Source organism: Garra rufa, chromosome 4, assembly GCF_049309525.1.
Source record: "Garra rufa chromosome 4, GarRuf1.0, whole genome shotgun sequence".
In the NCBI taxonomy this organism is placed as follows: Eukaryota; Metazoa; Chordata; class Actinopteri; order Cypriniformes; family Cyprinidae; genus Garra; species Garra rufa.
In genome coordinates, this window is record NC_133364.1 from 53,658,202 (window position 1) to 53,678,727 (window position 20,526).

Here is a 20,526-nt window from a genome sequence, read left to right on the forward strand (position 1 = left end):
TTTTACTGGGGAACGTGCCCCAGTCAAAATCTGCTGTGCCCCAGTAAAATCTCAAGTTTGAGTTATAATTTACTTTGATAATCCAGAAATAAAGACATTAAACTATATGCAACAACTGAATTGACGCTTCTAAAAGCAACGCAGTTTAATCGAAGACTATTCACGCAGATAGGCTATCCATGCCCGCGCGCGCCAACTGGAACGCGCACGTCGTGCAGCCTTTTGCGCAGAAGTACTTGGTTACACAAGTTTGTATAGTTAATTGCGTTGTAAATGCAATTGTCAAGCAGTTTGTGATGGATTTTGGAAACAGGAGATGAGCGCATGGTCTAATGCGCCACCTGGCCCGTCCTCAAAGACTTACTTTTAGTCATTATTTGGGTAGCACACATATTCTGAATGCCTTCAGCAGAATTCAAATTAGCCATTTTAATCTAGATTAATTTCAAGATTTAATGAAAAAGTGAATCTATGCCCACCACTAGTTTAAACTATACATTAGTTTGCAGTGTCTTTATTGCATACACAATCTGTTAAAAACTAGCACATACTTGACACAAATTGTGTATTTATAACACAATAGTGTGTAGAAAAAAAACAACACATTTTCTGTGTTAGCTGGAATAACACACTGGTTGAGTGTAAACTAACACAAAATGTGTTGTCCTTAACTAGATGCAAAGGTGTGTTAAGAAACAACACAGGCTGTGTTGTTTTTAACACATCCTTTTTAAGAGTGTGGTTTGAAAAATCAGGTATATTTGCAGAAATATGTACATTTCTGTTTATATAATCTGCACTACTTAGTATAAAAGACTATTAAATCTATCAAGATCACAGCAGATAATGAATAAACAAATTAAAAAACAGCATTACCAGCTTCAATAATCAGCTTCAGTGACAGTTTATTCTCCTCATAAGGCTACAGAAGTTCTTGAAATATGAATACATCATGACAGTCCTGATATAAACCGCAGGAGCAGAGATTACTCAGTCCTTCAGTCATGTAGCTCTGGTGCAGCTTCACAATGCCCCTGACACTGAGAATGAGTTGCTCTGGTGTGGTGATATTTTACTGGACATTACTGATGAAAAATTACCCATGTTGCTTACCATTGAAGATTCCATTATCAAATCAAATGAGAAAGAGCTCAGGTGAGAACATAAAAAACTCTCTAGTTATCTATGTGTGTTTGGCTTCTGTTACATTTCCTTCTGTATTTCCATGTTCGCACTAAATGGGACCCCAGTTATTACTCCACACCTCCATATCTTATTACCTTATTGATAGCAACTTAGAATCATTGCTTACATACCATTTTCATTTTTATCACCCTGCTGAAAAAAAAAGAAAAAAAAAAACAGCATAGGCTGGTTAGGATAATATGTTATCATATTTGGTCATATGCTTTGGTGCTGGATGCTGTTTTTTTTTTCTGGTTAATGATGGTCCTGTTGCTGGTCAAGGAACAGCATAATCCAGCTAAGGACCAGCATCCCAGCACTAAAACATAACTAATCAGTACATGCAGTTTTTTCAGCAGGACACTTTATTCTCAACCTCTTTACTATTACAAACTACCATCACTCCTCCATCTTCAAGTACTTTTGCACACTTGATCTCATCTCGTTGTTTCAACTCATTTATTAATGTTATTACACTTTTAACTTTTGTCTCATTTCTGCAAGACTTTCCTCAGTGATGGCTTCTCTCTGGTGTTATTTCATGACTATGTCACACTGATAACATAAAAATACAGTTCTCTCAGGTGTGAAGCCTCATGTGGTATCGAAATGCTGCTTTATTTCTGAAACTCTTTCCGCAGTGATCACATACAGAAAGTTTCTCTCCAGTGAACTCTCTTGTGTCTGTTAAGAGTTCCTTTATGGTTGAAGCTTCTTCCACATTGCTGGCAGGTGAAAGGCTTCTCTCCAGTGTGAATTCGTATGTGGTCTGCAAAGTTTTGTTTATAATTAAACCCCTTTCCGCACTGAGGGCATGTGAAGGGTTGCTCTCCTGTGTGAATTCTCATGTGGACTTCAAAGCGCCGTTTTTGACGAAAACTCTTTCCACACTCAGAGCATGTGAAGGGTTTCTCTCTATGAGTTCTCTGGTGGACTTCAAGGTTTTCTTGTTGATCAAAACTCGTTTCACACTGATCACATTTGTAAGGATGAACTCCATTGTGAATTTTCAGGTGTCTGTTAAGGTTTCCTTTTTGAGTGAAACTCTTTCCACACTGTTGGCAGGTGAAAGGCCTCTCTCCAGTGTGAGTCAAAATATGTCTTTCAAGGCTTGTATTATTATTAAAACTCTTTCCACATTGTTGGCAGGCATTCAGTTTCTCTCCAGTGTGAACTCTCATGTGTCTTGTAATACTTTTCCTTTGATTGAAACACTTTCCACACTGATGGCAGGTGAAATAACGTCTTCCTGTCTTTCGAGCAACTGTCAGTGATTTTTCCTCATTTGTGAAATCATGATCTTTCTCTTCTATTTCATTCAGTACTTCACTCTCCTCTTTCAGTGCCATCAGGTCTAGGGTGAAAAAAGACAAGTAAAAGTTAACCACAGTTTAATGGCACAAAACAACAGACATCAAACCATTCAAAGATGTGAACGTGTCAAAACTAACACACAACTACATGCAGTGTTGGGGAGTAACTAGTTACATGTAACTGAATTACGTAATTAAATTACAAAATAAATGTAATTTTAATTAGTTACAGTTACTGAAAAAACATATGTAAGTGAATTACAGTTACTTCTGAAAAATGCCAGCGATTACAAAGGGGATTACATCTGAATTTTTTCACACACTCACCCCCACTTACAGATTTAATTGACTTCTTCAATAAATTGCATTGACTGCTCTAAAATGAGACACCAATGTTTCAGGAGTTTAGGACACAGAATAGGACACATGCTTATTCGATAACTGTTTTATTTCCTATTTGGGTTTATAAATAAACTTAATTCAATATTATGTGGACAATTTCTTAATTCCATCATCCTGGTATCGTGGACTCACTCTATTGTTTCATACAAACACAGCTGCTGTCATTTTTTTTATACACTGTAATGGATAAGATAACTAACAAACTAGTACTACTTCCTTTATTATTTATGTGGTGAAATGTTGTGTAAGAACTGGTAAGACTGCACTGTATACCTAAAATGTCTAATTTGAATTTGCCGTTTGCTAGCAACTGATTTCTTCATGGAAGCTTTGAGTTCAAATATTTCAACTCAGATCAGTGTTTCGTGTCTAATAATTTTGACCTAAACATCTAAATAATCTATGAAGCAGTTGTGTAATAAGTGAGATAATGTTGTTGATAATGTAGCCAGTTGTTACCGCAAAATAAAGATGTATATTAACCCTTACTGTATTAAAGTGATGAAGGTTTTTGAAAGTCTGACAATAATCAATGTTGAGTGCTACTGTAAGATTAACTCTGCCAGGTTTAAATGTTTCAAAATGAATAACAGTTGAAAATATTCAAAATTTAGAAAAGTAATCGAAAATGAAAAGTAATAAGTTACATTGCTTTTATAAAGTAATTGAAGAGTTACACTACTTATTACATTTTAAATCAAGTTACTTGCAATCTGTAACCTATTACATTTCCAAAGTAACCTTCTCATCACTGATTACATCCTATGTGCTCTAAGCCAGTGGTTCTCAATTCCAGTCCTCACGCTCGACCTGCTCTGGATATTTTGCATGTCTCTCCTAGTTAATGCACCTGATTCTGATAATCAGCTTGTTAGAATTAAAGCTCTGTGCATAAACTGACATGTTCCCTACACAGTATTCATTGTTTCATACTCCCTGAGCACTGGAAATCCTTTCAAATTTACTTCACTTCAGAACAATTCATTCACAAATTTGCACTATGCCACTGCCTGCAGTGTCTTCACAGACAGACGAATCTTAACAGAGAAGTGTGTGAAGTGTTACATCTGTAAATAAATACAATTTAAATTCATGTCTTGCACGCTTTAATGACCTTTAAATGAAACGTATTTGGTTGCTTCGAACTGGAATCATTGCGGAATATCCTATGAAGTCCACTTTGCAGGGCACTTAAGTTTAAATGTAACAAACGTTATATGTGATAAGAGATACACACACAATATATGCAGAGCCTTGGGACATGAGGACTGCTGTACTAAACAACTGTAAGAGGTGTTGCATGTAATTTTAGAAACTCTTCATGTCATTTTCTAATGGTGCACTCTTGTCAACCGTTTTCCTCCTTTTTTTATTTAATTGTCATATCCTTATGTATACTCTTCTTGAATTGTAAAATATTGCAAATAGATATCTATTGATCTCCTGATTTCTTTGCCTTTATTGAGCTTTCATTAGGTTGTTGCTTTTCATCTGACTCAATCTGAAACTGTTATCATCTACACATCAACAAATTTGCTGGAATGATGCCAAACTGCATCTGAAGCTGCATCACTGCAAAGCAGCTTTTTTAACAGCTCTAATAAAAGATACACAAGATTGTCTGGTTCTGTCAATCAGTTAAAAACATAAACATGATGAATAGGACATGTAGCTTTGCATGGTTAAACAACATACTGCTGTTAGCAATAGGGGGGACTCATTTTTATTACCAGCTATTTTGACAATAATGGTTGCATGTAGGGATGCTCATATTGACCGTTTAACCGTTAACCGACCGTAAGAATTTTAACCGATTATTACTATCAGTTAAACGGTTTAAAAGGTTTTTTATATGTAGTTTTTTTTTCGTTTGCTGCATGGTGAAAGAAAAAAATAATGCTATAAGTAAGTTATCTGTTTACACACGTACAGTGTGGCTGTACAGACATATTTCGCTGAGAAAACACCTACTTCACCTTCACTTAGTTAACTGATGTATTATATGCAACACAATGGCAAGTGGCAATATTGGGTTATCAGAGAGTAAAACCGTGAGTAAATGTATTCAAATTCTGAATGGATTATTATAGTCTAGAAAGTGCGCAATAGGCGCTCCCGTTACAATCACTGGAAAGCTGTCACTCATTTACTGTAGTTCATCGCAATCCCAAAAAGTTAATAAAAAGTAATAAAATAACCTTTACACTGCACAATTAATCTCTTATTTATATAATACCTACACTTTCCTTGTTTTAATGAGAGAGAGTGCGAACGTGTAGAAATCAGCAAAACTGAAACCGGCACTTTGATTGGTGAGTGGATTGTAATTTAGCCGCCTCCGATCGGCCACAGCGATCACCAAATGTCTGTGATTGGCTATTGCTGAACGCTGTAAAAACACGCATCTCCACACCATATGATATGACTAATGGATGAGAACTCCCGAACCGCAAATTGAAAGGATTTTTGTGATGGTGTTTTTGTCGCGGATCTAACAGTTAACAGGCAGCGTTCCAGTCTATCTGTACAGCATGTCGACATGTTACAGTTTTTCTCGATTGCTAAGACACATTTCTTGAAAGCTGCTCTCCTTTTCTCTAAACTGTGAACACAAAACCCAATTTTCAAGCTATATTCACAAAATCTCAGACTCTTCTTGCAAAACCAAACTTTCACCTCAAAACAGTTCAATCTGTGCTCAAAACTGAACTATGTTGTCAAGTCGTGCCCCGAGTCAATGAAAATTAAAAACACTACTGAACAGTCACTAAACACTACGTAGAAAAATAGAAAACACAATGCTCAGGACATGAAGCTGGAGAAATAAATGTTTATTGTTCACTGTAGGCTAAATGCATGTTGCAAAACAAAGAAAACCTGTGCATTTAGCACTTGTACAAAAAGACAAAACAGAAATCTTGTGCATTTACACGTAGCACTTGTAAAAACAAACAGAAATCCTATGCGTTTGCCACTTGTGAACAGTAAGCCCATGTAAAAATAAAGTACAAAAATATACAAATAAGTGCATTACTCAGCCACAGCATCATGTCTCCGTACTGGGTCAGGCCACAGGACTTCATCCACATCACAGGCCACATTTTGTCTGGCCAGGCAACAACATAGATGGGAAGAGTTCGTGAGAGAGGAGGTCAGCGAAGACAAAGAACAGTAATATCTGATGAAATCAGAGCGACTGTGATTGACCATGTTCTTGTCCATGGTATGAGCATGAGGGAGGCTGGACAAAGGGTACAAGGGTCAAAGGGTCGCTGTTTTCCCTTCCCTACACTGCACTTCCTGATTGCATTCACCTGTCTTTGTCATTAGCACTGATTCACTCACAGCTGTTCACTATTATCTGGTCTTTAAAAACTCTCACCTTTCACTCCTGCTTCATGGCTGCATTGTCTTCTGTCTCGTGTGTTCTGTGTTCTTGTGGCCTTGGTTTTGTTTATCTAGTATTTGAGTTTATGTTATGTTCTGCCGTGTTGGCTTTTTGTTTGTTTGTTTATTGTTTTATTAATTAAAAATACTTACCTGCATTTGGACCCAGACCTTCTCTTACCGTGACAGAATGCAGCCATCACTAATGGGTCCAGCAGGGAGGAATATTTTTTTTGAGGAGGCGGCGTTCCCCCGCCTGGGGGCAGCGACCACCAGCTCTGTTTCCGACACGGCGGGGATGTCGTTCGAGGCGGCGTCGGCCAAGAGGTTCGAGTTCATCTACGCCTGCCTGGCGGCGATGGACACCCGCAGTGCCGAGGCTGCGCGGAAGCGCTCCTGCTTTGACCGCTCTCGCTGTTCCTGATGCGGCGTTGACCGCTCTCGCTGTTCCTGATGCGGCGGTGACCGCTCTCGCTGTTCCTGATGCGGCGTTGACCGCTCTCGCTGTTCCTGATGCGGCGGTGACCGCTCTCGCTGTTCCTGATGCGGCGTTGACCGCTCTCGCTGTTCCTGATGCGGCGGTGACCGCTCTCGCTGTTCCTGATGCGGCGGTGACCGCTCTCGCTGTTCCTGACGCGGCGGTGAACGCGATCTCTGTTTCGGACGCGGCCATGACAGCTATCTCTGCGCCTGACGCGGAGGCGACTGCGCTCTCTGTTCCGGACGCGGAGGCAACCGCGCTCTCTGTTCCGGACGCGGCGGTGACTGCGCTGCACGGGCCTGGCCCGCAGTCCCTCCCCCTGATTTGCCTTCCCCCGTTCCTCCACCCTCCAGACTTGTGGAACGTCTGGGAGCCGTTCCGTGGAGAGGGGGTAGTGTCATGATCTGGGCTGTGGGGCATCCCTCAGCCACTTGGGGTCGCTGTTTTCCCTTCCCTACACTGCACTTCCTGATTGCATTCACCTGTCTTTGTCATTAGCACTGATTCACTCACAGCTGTTCACTATTATCTGGTCTTTAAAAACTCTCACCTTTCACTCCTGCTTCATGGCTGCATTGTCTTCTGTCTCGTGTGTTCTGTGTTCCTGTTATCCTGGCCTTAGTTTTGTTTATCTAGTATTTGAGTTTATGTTATGTTCTGCCATGTTGGCTTTTTGTTTGTTTGTTTATTGTTTTATTAATTAAAAATACTTACCTGCATTTGGACCCAGACCTTCTCTTACCGTGACAATTAATTGTTGGAGATTTTAACATTTATGTTGATAATACAAATGATGTGTTAGGACTTGCGTTTAATGACCTGTTAAACTCTTTTGGAGTCAAACAAAATGTCACCGGACCCACTCATCGTTTTAATCATACACTAGATCTAATTATATCGCACGGACTTGTTCCAACTGATATAGATATCGTACCTCAAAGCGATGATGTTACCGATCATTTCCTCGTATCGTGCATGCTGCGTATCACTGATGTTAACTATATAGCTCCGCGTTATCGTCTGGGCAGAACTATTGTTCCTGCTACCAAAGATAGGTTCACAAATAACCTGCCTGATTTATCTCAACTGCTCTGTGCACCCATAAATAGACATGAACTAGACAAAATGACTAGTAACCTAGGCACTATCTTCTCTAATACATTAGAAGCTGTTGCCCCCATCAAGCTAAAAAAGATTAGAGAAAAACGTACTGCGCCATGGTACAACAGTAATACCCATTCTCTAAAAAAAGAAACTCGTAATCTTGAGCGTAAATGGAGAAAAACTAACTTAGAAGTTTTTAAAATTGCATGGAAAAACAGTATGTCCAGCTATAGACGGGCTTTAAAAGCTGCTAGAGCCGAGTACATCCACCAACTCATAGAAAAAAAAAAAAACAATCCTAGGTTTTTATTTAGCACAGTGGCTAGATTAACAAATAACCAAACACCTCCTGACCTGAATATTCCTGCACAGTTTAATAGTAACGTCTTTATGAATTTCTTTACTGATAAAATAGACAACATTAGAAATACAATAACTAATATAGATACTACAGCAACTGATACTTCAACATTAGTCATTACACCCGAAGAAAAACTGCAGTGCTTTACAACTATAGAACAGGAAGAATTAAATAAACTTATCACCACATCTAAACCAACAACATGCCTATTAGATCCTGTACCCACTAAATTACTAAAAGAGTTGTTACCTGTAGCAGAAGTACCGCTTCTTAATATTGTTAACTCATCGCTATCTCTAGGTCATGTCCCAAAACCATTCAAACTGGCGGTTATTAAACCTCTTATTAAGAAACCACAGCTAGACCCTAGTGAATTGGCAAATTACAGACCCATTTCTAATCTTCCATTTATGTCTAAAATTCTAGAAAAAGTTGTGTCTGCTCAATTGTGCTGCTCCTTGCAAAATAATAATATCTTTGAAGAATTTCAGGCCCTACCATAGCACAGAATCTGCATTTGTAAAAATCACAAACGACTTGCTACTTGCGGCTGATCAAGGCTGCGTCTCATTGCTAGTTTTACTTGATCTTAGTGCTGCGTTCGACACTATAAATCATGACATACTCATAGATCGATTACAAAACTATACAGGTATTCAAGGACAGGCTTTAAGATGGTTCAGATCATACCTGTCCGATTGCTATCACTTTGTTTATTTAAACGGGGAGTCATCGCAGTTATCACCAGTAAAGTATGGAGTGCCACAAGGATCTGTCCTAGGTCCTCTACTATTTTCAATTTACATGTTACCCTCGGTAATATTATTAGGAAATATGGGATTAGTTTCCATTGTTATGCTGATGATACTCAACTATATATTTCAACAAGACCAGATGAAACTTCTAACTTAGCAAAGTTAACAGAGTGTGTTGAGACCAATAGATGACCAATAATTTTCTACTATTAAATTCAGATGAGGGGACTTCCGGTTCACCCATGCCTGAGTGAGACGCGAGTTACGGTGATACTGCAGTCGAACTTTAAAAAACTTGTTTGAGATGAAATAAGCCAGCCTACAAACGATATAAGAATTGTAATTGATTATTACACGACTGTTTCTTGCCGTTACGTTTGATTAGACCGTTAACTACGACCATGCCAAGGGGTACCCGCCATACAGAATCAGGTCCTGCAGCCTCGTTAACGCCTGAGGTGGAGGCCTCGGGTGGAGACGCTCCAAACCCCGGAAATTCCACAGTGCTGCAGGCTATTGCTTCCCTCCATGCTGAACTACGCTCACTAAAAACGGAGATTGAGGACATAATTGATACAAGAATTGATCAACTCTCAACCACCATCAGGGGCGAATTAACAGCTCTCAAAAACGAAACCAACACCGCAATTTTAGCTGTTAAAGCTACTTCAAGTGAGCATGCTACTAAGCTATCGGATCTGGAGCGCAACGCGTCCAGTGCCGCTGACACTATCACTAAGCTGGAGCGGGACGTTGGACGTCTAAATAAAGTTGTGGATAAACTCTCCGACAAATGCACCGACCTGGAGGGGCGTAGTAGGAGAGAAAACCTGCGGATCCTGTATGTAAAGGAGGGGGCTGAGGCGGGTAAGAAACCCAGAGATTTTGTAGCACAACTTCTGAAAGATGCACTGTCGCTACCGGCGCCTCCGCTTATCGACAGATGCCACAGAGCGCTTGTAGCGGCCTCGTCCCTTCATTCTTAAAATGCACTACACTCGTGATGTGGAAGAAATACTACGAAAGGCGGCAGAGATGCAGCGGATCAACTACTGCGGTCAAAGGGTCCTGATATTTCCGGATTATCCCCCTGCAGTCGTGAAACAGCGTGCCCTGTTCAAAAGAGCCAGAGAGCTGCTGAAGGACAAACCGGGAGTGAGGTTTGGAATGCAATACCCCGCGAAGCTGCGGGTCACGTTCAACGGCATGGAACACTTTTTCACGGACCTAGAGAAAGCAACTGTGTTCGCAGAACAGCACTTTGGAGCCGCTGCCACTTGAGTAGCTTGGATAACTGGACGGAGTGACTCAATCTATTTGATGTAAGTGATCTTTGTTTTCACGTTTCTCTCCTGACGAACTGAATAACTACTAGTTTTAACTACAAGGAGAAAACGTTGGTCCAGTCCACAAGACCCTATTTTGATCTCTCCTACTGCGGCTGCGGTATTGTATTATGTTTACCTTCAAGATTGTTTTGCTCTGGCAAGATCCTGCTAACATTTTATTTTAGACATTTGGCGATCTTAAACCCTTTGCTTTATACTGTAAGAAAAAAAAAGAAAAGAAAAGCTTATTATACCCACAGTTTGATGAAACTATAAGGTTTCATATGGACCTTTTTTCATTTATTACATTTTGTACTCTTTGTTGATGTGGGCTTGCTTGTTTTATTTCAGTAAACTTTAATGACAGCGGAGTTACCTACACAATATATTTTCCTCAAGGTTGACACTAGGTTAACCATATATTTCAGGGAGGTTTTACACCTTGTGTTCTTGACTCTATCATCTTTTGTTTAAATCCCTTTTTTTTTTTCCTTTTGTGGTCATCTTTCCTCTTGTTCTAGTGTTCAATATCTCCCTTATGGAGTCGTGCCGTGCATTCTGTTTTAGCAGCGGCCAGACAATGTGGGGTTTTATGTTTGTGTTGGGAGGGTGGGTATTCTGCTCTATAATAAATCATCTTTGTGTCGCACTGGAAACTCTAAGATTCTGCCAAGTTTTCTCTCTCCAATACAGGACAGTGGTGTAATTCAAGGTAGTGGACAGGGAGGCCTAACTTATACCACCTGGAATGTGAAAGGGCTGAACCATCCAGTAAAGAGGGGTAAAGTACTTGCCCATCTGAAATCCTTGTCCTCTGACATTATGTTCCTTCAAGAAACCCACCTTAAAAATAATTCACAAACTAGGTTGAGGACTAAATGGATTGGTCAAAGTTATCACTCAACTTTTTCTGCTAAGGCCAGAGGTGTATCCATTTTAATTCGAAAAGGGGTTCCATTTAGACACCTATCAACCAAAACTGATGCGGAGGGTCGCTTCCTTATTGTCACTGGGGTAATCTACCCATATAACTTTGGTGAATCTTTATGGTCCTAACTATGATAGCCCAGCTTTCTTTAAGAAAGTGTTCTCTTTATTAACGGATATCTCGCAAACTAATCTCATTATTGGGGGTGACTTAAATTGTACTCTTGACCCATATTTGGACAGCTCCTCTAAGAAACGGGCCCTACACTCTAATACAAGAGACTTCCTAAAAGCATACATCAATAACTCTAACCTAACTGATGTGTGGAGACTATTCCATCCCACAGAAAGAGATTACTCCTTTCATTCGCATGTACACAATGTTTATACCCGTATTGACTATTTTTTGGTAGACTCGAAGCTTTTATCTCATATTCATAATCCAAAGTATCACGATATATTAATCTCCGACCATAGTCCTCTTACATTCACGCTGTACCTAAGTGGTGTACACTCCTCTCGGCCACTATGGAGAATGGACCCTCAACTTGTTAACGACCCTAAATTTTCTGAATACTTGCGCATGCAATTGGAAATATTTTTCGAAACTAATGATACCGCTGAGACCTCCCCAAGTTTATTGTGGGAGACTCTAAAAGCATATCTTAGAGGTTGTATAATTTCCTACATGGGCCGTAGAAACAAGCTGAATAAAGCTAAGCTTCTAGAACTAGAAGATCAAATTAATCTGTTAGATAAAGAAAATGCAAGCCATCCCTCTTTGGACAAATATAAACATATTTTGCAGTTGAGGTTCCAATACAATCAGATCGCCTCCGCAAAGATTTCAAAATCATTTCTCTACCTAAAACAAAAACATTTTGAATTTGGGGAGAAACCACAGAGATTGCTCGCTAGACAATTGCGTAAACTGGAGAATGATCGCACAATCCATAAAGTCAAATCAAAAGACGGAGACTGTCTCATTTCAGTAAAGGATATCAATAACCGTTTTAAAGAATTCTATGAAGCACTCTATTCCTCCAAAACTAATGTGGAACCCTGTTGTATAGCAACCTTTCTTGATAGTATTAACCTCCCTTCTCTTACACAAGAGGATCAAACTTCCTTGGATGGAGACATCACTCTGGGGGAGTTAAAAGAGACAATTAAAACTTTAAAAGGAGGCAAAACCCCAGGGCCTGATGGTCTACCTTGTGAATTGTACAAAACATTTAGCAACATGCTTACACCGTATATGCTTAAAATGTTATCTCATTCCTTTGAAACTGGGTCTTTGCCACCAACGCTCAATGAGGCAGTTATAACACTTATTCCGAAAAAGGGTAAGGACCCAGAGGAAGTTGGAGGATACAGACCCATTTCTCTACTTAATGTAGACCAGAAAATCTTGGCTAAAGTCTTAGCAAACAGACTTAATAGATACTTGGGCACGCTTGTTCATCCTGACCAGACAGGTTTTGTCCGTGGCAGAAACTCTTTCTCAAACCTTAGACGTCTTTTCAACATTATGTATCACAATAAGTCCAGCACCAGTGACCTTGTAGTCGTCTCTCTTGATGCAGAGAAGGCGTTTGACCAGGTAGAGTGGTCTTACCTATTCAATGTGTTGTGCAAATTTAAGTTAGGAGACACATTTATTGCCTGGATTAAACTCTTGTACAAAAATCCTAGGGCCCAAATTTTAACCAACAGAATGCTGTCCTCCCAATTCCGCTTGTTTAGGGGCACCAGACAAGGGTGCCCCCTTTCTCCCCTCCTGTTCGCGTTGGCCATTGAACCCCTCGCAGAATCAGTTCGCACCGATCCAAGTATGCACGGCCTTAATATTATAGATACAACTGAAAAAATTTCGTTATTTGGAGACGACGTACTCTTGTTTATTACCCAGCCTCAATTAAGCCTTCCTGCCCTTTTGGATAAAATTAACTATTTTGGGTCATTTTCTGGTTACAGGATTAACTGGACTAAAAGCGAGTTAATGCCTGTTGGCTTAAAGGATCTATCCCTGATACAACATTTACCATTTAAAATTTCATCTCAGACTTTCACTTATCTTGGGATTCAAATCACTAAAGAATTCTCATCTCTTTTTCGAGCCAATTACCCCCCTCTTGTGGCCAAACTGAAAGCTAACATTCAATTCTGGAGGTCACTCCCTATTTCAATGATTGGAAGGATCAATACAATTAAAATGATATTCCTTCCTCAACTGCTGTACCTCTTTCTATGCCTTCCAGTGTTTTTGCCCAAGTCCTTTTTTAAGAGTCTTGATTCTATTATTCTCTCCTTTATTTGGGATTATAAAAGTCACAGAATTAAAAAGGCTCACCTTTGTAAACCGAAACAAGCTGGTGGGCTTGCTCTCCCTAACCTCTGTTTCTATTACTGGGCCTCTAATATGACAATTTCGTTGTGGTTAGATAACTTGGCCGAATGCCCCCGCTGGCTTCAAATAGAGCGGCAGCATTGCCATCCATACAGTTTGGGTGCGGTTGTCCTGTCTCCAGTGGCTCTAGATACAATTGTCTACCGTGGAAGCGTTACTATACATAGTACAATTAGAATCTGGAAGCAAATTAGGGCACACTTTGGGATCAGTCAGCTCTCTTTTCTGCTCCCAATTTCTGGGAATCCTTCATTCAGGCCGTCCCAACTAGATAAAGTATTCTCACAGTGGAAAGACTTGGGTCTTTGCACAATTGGTGACCTTTACCTGAACAGAACCTTTGCGTCATTCTCCCAGCTATCGATAAATTTCAACTCCCTCGGAACAACCTCTTTAGGTTTATGCAAATCAGAGACTATGTACGTACCCACCTACCTTCGTATGTAAGTGCTTCCCCCTCACTCCTAGACAGGTGCCTCCTTCAAAATACGGGTTCCAACAGAAAAGTGTCACACTTTTATGAGTCATTACTAACCCTCCAACCTCCCTCTATGTCTGCAATTAAAACTGCATGGGAAAATGAGTTTGGAACACAGATCCCCGATGTGACCTGGCAGCAGAGCCTTGAAGAGATTAACACTTGCTCCGTTAACTCAAGGCATTGCCTCATTCAGTTTCGAGTTCTGCACAGACTTCACTATACCAAATCAAAGCTTCATAAGCTCTTTCCAAATGTTTCCCCACAATGTGATAAATGTAACGTAGATGAGGCAACTCACCTCCATAGTTTTGTTCTCTGTCCAAAGATGGAGAAATACTGGACAGAAATATTTAAAGCGTTCTCCAAAATTTTTGGTACCCATATTGAACCTAACCCTATGTTGATCATACTGGGAATTTCAGATTCTGTACCAGAGTTGACAAGAGCACAGCGCCAACTTCTCTCCTATGGTCTGATCATAGCCAAAAAATCAATACTGACTTTTTGGAAGAAAAAGGAAGTTCCTACACTTAAGCTGTGGCTCACAGAAATGACAAACACTCTTCACCTTGAAAAAATAAGATTCCACCTGGATAAGAGAGAGTCACAATTTGATAAGGTCTGGCTGCCCCTCGTCCACTACCTGACAAATATCCCATAATGTGGACACTATGCGGCTAGTTGTCCACTAGTATTTTCTTTTCTTTTTTCCTTCACTTTGTCCTATTAAATGAGTACTTTCTTTTGCTAACTGTTTTATTTCAAATTATGCACTGAGCAGAATAGATGGGAGGGGGGGCTGGGTGTAAGGGGGGTTTATGTGTATATGTATTAAGTGTTGTTTTGTTCCCTTTTGTTTTTTGCTCTTCTTAAAAGGGAAAAAAATGTACTCTGAAAAAGAAATGTACACTGTTCAAATATTTCCTTTTAATAAAAACATATCTGACAAAAAAAATAAATAATTCAGATGAGACTGAGATATTACTTATTGGACCAAAAAAAGAGTACACAGAATCTCTTAAACTGCAACTTGCAACTAGATGGATGTACTGTTATTTCCTCTACAGTCAAAAATCTGGGTGTTATATTAGACAGCAACCTGTCTTTTGAAAATCATATTTCCTATGTTACAAAAGCAGCATTCTTCCATCTTAGAAACATTGCAAAGCTAAGGAACATGTTACCTGTCTCTGATGCAGAAACGTTAGTTCATGCATTCATGACGTCTAGACTGGACTATTGTAATGCACTACTAGGTGGTTGTCCTGCTTCTTCAATAAATAAGCTACAGGTAGTCCAAAATGCAGCTGCTAGAGTCCTTACCAGGTCAAGAAAATATGATCATATTACCCCAATTTTACAGACTCTCCACTGGCTACCGATCAGGTTCCGTATCACTTACAAAATACGACTTCTTACCTATAAGGCCCTTAATGGTTTAGCTCCTGCATACCTAACTAGTCTCCTACCACGCTACAATCCCTCACGCTCCCTAAGGTCGCAAAACTCTGGACTTTTAGTAGTACCTAGGATAGCAAAGTCCACTAAAGGAGGGAGAGCCTTTGACATTTGGCTCCCAAACTCTGGAATAGCCTTCCTGATAACGTTCGGGGTTCAGACACACTCTCTATGTTTAAATCTAGATTAAAGACTCATCTCTTTAGCCAAGCATTCACATAATGTATCTCATAATGTTGTACTTCAGTTACATCTGATCAAATGCACATTAATATTCTTCAGCTTGGGCTAAACACATAATTTTTGTTTGGTTGGAAGTTGGAACAGCAGCTAATCTAATTATTTCTCTATGTGAACACCATAGTCCTGCAGCAGGAGGCATGAAAACTGAAGATGCGATTAGAGCAATAAAATGCAATGTCTGTAAATTAACTTAGTCTTAAATTAACTGTAATAAACTTCAGCTCAATAATAAACAAAACATTTTAGTTTCATCTGTTTTGTACAGTCTGCCTTCTTTTAGTAAGTGCACTTGCACAAAAACAAGTTCAGTTGTGGATGCTGCTGATTGCACCTTATATATCGACACCATCATGCACTGGCTCTGCTTTGGAAATAAATGGCCTCTTTCATCTCTCATTTTAACCCATATCATAGTGTGCACTGTTCTAAACATTAATATTTTATGTGCAACAACAACATGCTCCGTCTCAGTGGACTCACTTGTTTTTATTTTTTTACTCTATGATTTAAATGTGATGATTGTACTGTGAACACCTTTCATCTTTTCATCACTTTAAGAGTTTTTCTGTGTTGTTTGGATGTATTTTAAAGAGTTGCCAATCAAAATGATGAATGACCGATATTCCCTTTTCTTTCTGCAGTATTAGCTCATCTGCCCCTTGTACATGCTTCCCCTGAGGGACATTATTTCACTTTTATGCAAGTAATACACCTTTTCTTTATTTCCTTACATCCTCCTTTTCAGCAGAGTCAATTTTAAAAATCTGATAATTACACACAAGGCATTTAATGGCTATAACTCCTCAGTACTTAAGCAACCTTCCATTGTATTATACTAAACGAGTTCACCTGCAGGCTCCTCTCAAATTTCCTTTGAAAACTTAATTTAATCATTTTTAAGAGAGTTACAAACATTCTGGCCTAGAAATGTTCCACACTTTTTAAAAGCTTCTATTGTCTGAGGCTATCTCAGTTTAAACTTTTCAGCTAAACATATATAAATCTATATAATCTATATCTATCTGCCATCAGGTAGAAGGTACCGGAGTATCAAAGCTCGCTCTGTGAGACTGCTGAACAGCTTTCTTCTCCAGGCTGTGAGAGCCCTCAACTCCAATCTCCCTGTTCCCCTCTGAAAGCATGAAAACCTCAGCCTTCTCCCCCACATCATTAAAACTGTTGACAATTGTCTTAAGTGCAATTCTGAGCTACACACAGGTGAGTGCGATATATACAAACCACCTGTAGTAACCCACTTATGTACACCAGATACTTTCTATAAATGCTCGCTGATACAAAGACTCAAAGATCATATGTTTACTTGTGCTTTGCACTACGAATCTTTTTGCACTGTGCTGCTTCACTCAAAATCTTTCATCTGCACAACTTAAAGGATAACCAAAATGCAACCTGGGCTGTTTTTTTTTTTTACTGTAAATGAGACAAACTTATATCTAAAAGCATAATTACGACAAACGAGCTGTTTTTGAGATTGACCGTGATTTCGTTTTGTGGTCAATGGCCGGTGAATGGGAGTACTAGGGGCATAACTTTGAGCGCATCAAAATCAATATTTTGACAACACTAAGAAGACTCGACACACCATGAAACTTTGCTCGAAGTATCGCCTGGGTCTCTACACATGAACTCCAGCATTGAAAACATTGTTAGTGTACACAGAGTTTACTAAAAAGTAAGGTTTTGAACAACTCACTTTCACTGTTTGGGTTTCCGCTCGCGGCCGTCTCGCCAGTCAAGAAGTGTCGATCTCCGAATGTGAATGAATGGACTCCATAGGATGAAATATTAGGCTTATATGAGGCTCTTTTTACAACTAGAAGGTTAATATTGTTTTTCACTTGCGACAAAACAATGAATTAGCCGTGCATTTATATGAAAATATGCTTTAGGATCTATCCATCCTCGCATTCGGAGATCGACACCTCTTGACTGGCGAGACGGCCGCGAGCGGAAACTCAAACAGTGAAAGTGAGTTGTTCAAAACCTTTCTTTTTAGTAAACTCTGTGTACACAAACAATGTTCTCAATGCTGGAGTTCACGTGTAGAGACCCAGGCGATACTTCGAGCAAAGTGTCATGGTGTGTCGAGCCTTCTTAGTGTTGTAAAAATATCGATTTTGATGCGCTCAAAGTTATGCCCTTAGTACTCCCATTCACCGGCCACTGACCACAAAACGAAATCACGGTCAATCTCAAAAACGGCTCGTTTGACGTAATTATGCTTTTAGATATATGTTTGTCTCATTTACAGTAAAAAAACAGCCCAGGTTGCATTTTGGCAATAGTTAACCTTTGTGCAAAACAGATATTGTGTGCATTAATCTCATGTATAAAGTATCTTCTTTTGTTCAATTTCATGTACAAATATCTCTTTTGTTAAACTTCATGTACGTTCTTATGTAAAGTTTAGTCTCAGTTTGTGCATGTGTAGTCAACTATTATATTTATAGTATGTGTATAGTCAGATTGTTAACTGTTGTATAGATCTATAATTGCTTTTCTTATACTTGTACTGTTTTCATCTTTATGTTATGTTTAACCAGTAGGTAGCACCGTGGTCCTGCAAGACACAACATTTCGTTCCACTCTATGTCCACACATGTAGCAGAATGACAATAAAGCTCGACTTGATCTATATATATATATATATATATATATATAATCTTATGTGACAATGTCACATAAAACCACTTTAATTAGGAAACTCATCACATTCTTCAAAAACCTTATTTCTGTAAAGCTGTACATTTTAATAAGGATCAAATGAAAACCAACCTGTTTGTGTCTCAGTTTCTTCTTGTCTGACTATGAATGCTTCTTCAATCCTCATGTCTTCACTCTCCTCTTTAATAAACGCCATCTTTTTAACAGTGGGTCACATGGATTTCAGTTGCTTAAGAGTTTTCTGTGTGTTTGAATAATTCAGAATAATTAACAGAGAGAAAAATAAATCCAAATTAAATCTTTGAGTGTGTCTCAATCAGCTTCCACTGGTATAAGAGTCAGTGAATAGAATTAAATTGCCTGAGAGTAAAAAAAAAATAAAAAATACTACTCAAAATTAATAAAGATACACACACAAACTATAGATATTTTTTATTTTGGAATTAATGATTTACATTTGGTACTTAATTTACATTTAACACGTCCATGAAAACATTTGCAGTTGGTTTATTAAAGTTGTCATTAACATGTTTGTGTTCTCGTTGGTGTGATTGTACTTGTTTCGAGCAGCAGGAGTCGGTGAGCGCGAGCTCATTTGAACGATTCGAATCACTGAATCATTTTATGACGCAAATGATTCCATGAACTCGGAGTTCACTCGAAAAGCTCCGTTTCTCTCATAACGATAAACTGATGCATGATATAGGGAGCGAAACGAGACGCCCCTTTTTTACTCAAGTGCGGATGCACTTTATTTACACATTCTAACATTCATAAATGTTACCTAAAGTATTACAATGTTAATTTCAATAAAAATGCATGCCACTATATAATTTATAAAAACTACAACACTGCCTGAACATTTTGTACCATTGTAAACACTGAATGCTTAAAAGCACAAACCTTTCTTCAGCCGAATCACAACAGATGCGGGAGCGCGCTCAGCCGTATGACCTCACATCACCAGACCAAAATAAGAGCCCCGTTCAAAATCATAATAAGGAATTCAGAGTTCATACATAAATGCATGCTGAATAATGTGCTGAAAATATTAATAAATCCCGAGAGAGTGTGAGATAAGGTCTGAAAGTCACAATTGTCATGTTTAGGCGCATAAAGCTTTATATAGTAAAATGCAAAAAGAAAAATAGAAATTAAAAATAGCTGTTAAACATAGCTGGAGTATGAGCTCATAAAGCAGTGTTAATGCATTTCCAGCTGGCACATGACCTTTAACATTGAAATTTGGTTGAAATAAGGTCAGTTGCCTATATTAACGCCATCGGCCATCAATGACAGAAATTCAACGTTGACATGACTCTTTTCACACTTATGGGGTTCAAAGAAATTGAAGTAGTCATAGTTTTGTAAACTTCTGTAGTGGTAAATGGAAACTGCCACAAATATGTTTTTGTGTCCTCAAAAAAAAAAAAAAAAAAAAAAAAAAAAATCCCTGATAGTGTTTCAATAACTTTCCAAAGGAGAAATACACAAATAAACAAACAAACAAACAAACAAAATAGCCAGAGATTGGTTACAATAGTCAAAAGAGTGATAGATCAAATTTGCCAGCACACAACCTTTGTAACAGTTACAGCATTGACTAGTTTTATGTGAATTTAATGGCAAGGTATAAAAACAGAAAGTATAGTGTTTTAAATGTACATTAAATGAAAAACAAAATAAGTAGAGAAAAGAAAACAGAGAAAATATTCCAAGATTTACGATGTTAATAACTTTAGAAAAGCATCATCACAGGGGCACGAAATGCTATTCTATATACAACTTTTTTATGAGGTTTATGTGTATTTGTGATTCTTGAGAGGGGTGCACGAATGGACTTTTATTTTGCTCTGGTGATGTGACGTCATAAAGATGCGCGCTCCTCATCTGTTGTGATTCATCCTAATAAAGGTTTGTGGGTTTAAGTTGTTAAACTAATGCACACTGTAATATCAATTAAAACATTTACAAGCTATGTAAAATAAATACATCCGTCATTGTTG

At 38.8% G+C, this 20,526-nt stretch overlaps 1 protein-coding gene across 1 annotated transcript; it reads right to left on the minus strand.

Moving 5' to 3' along the window:
• Positions 1–979: 979 nt before the first annotated feature.
• Positions 980–18,752, minus strand: LOC141334101 (uncharacterized). The gene is made up of 2 exons (XM_073839244.1): positions 18,632–18,752; positions 980–2,539 (listed from the first exon to the last, which is right to left on the minus strand). Exons 1-2 carry the CDS (start codon positions 18,714–18,716, stop codon positions 1,830–1,832), a joined length of 795 nt encoding a protein of 264 aa, XP_073695345.1. The 5' UTR covers positions 18,717–18,752; the 3' UTR covers positions 980–1,829.
• Between the last annotated feature and the right edge of the window lie 1,774 nt (positions 18,753–20,526).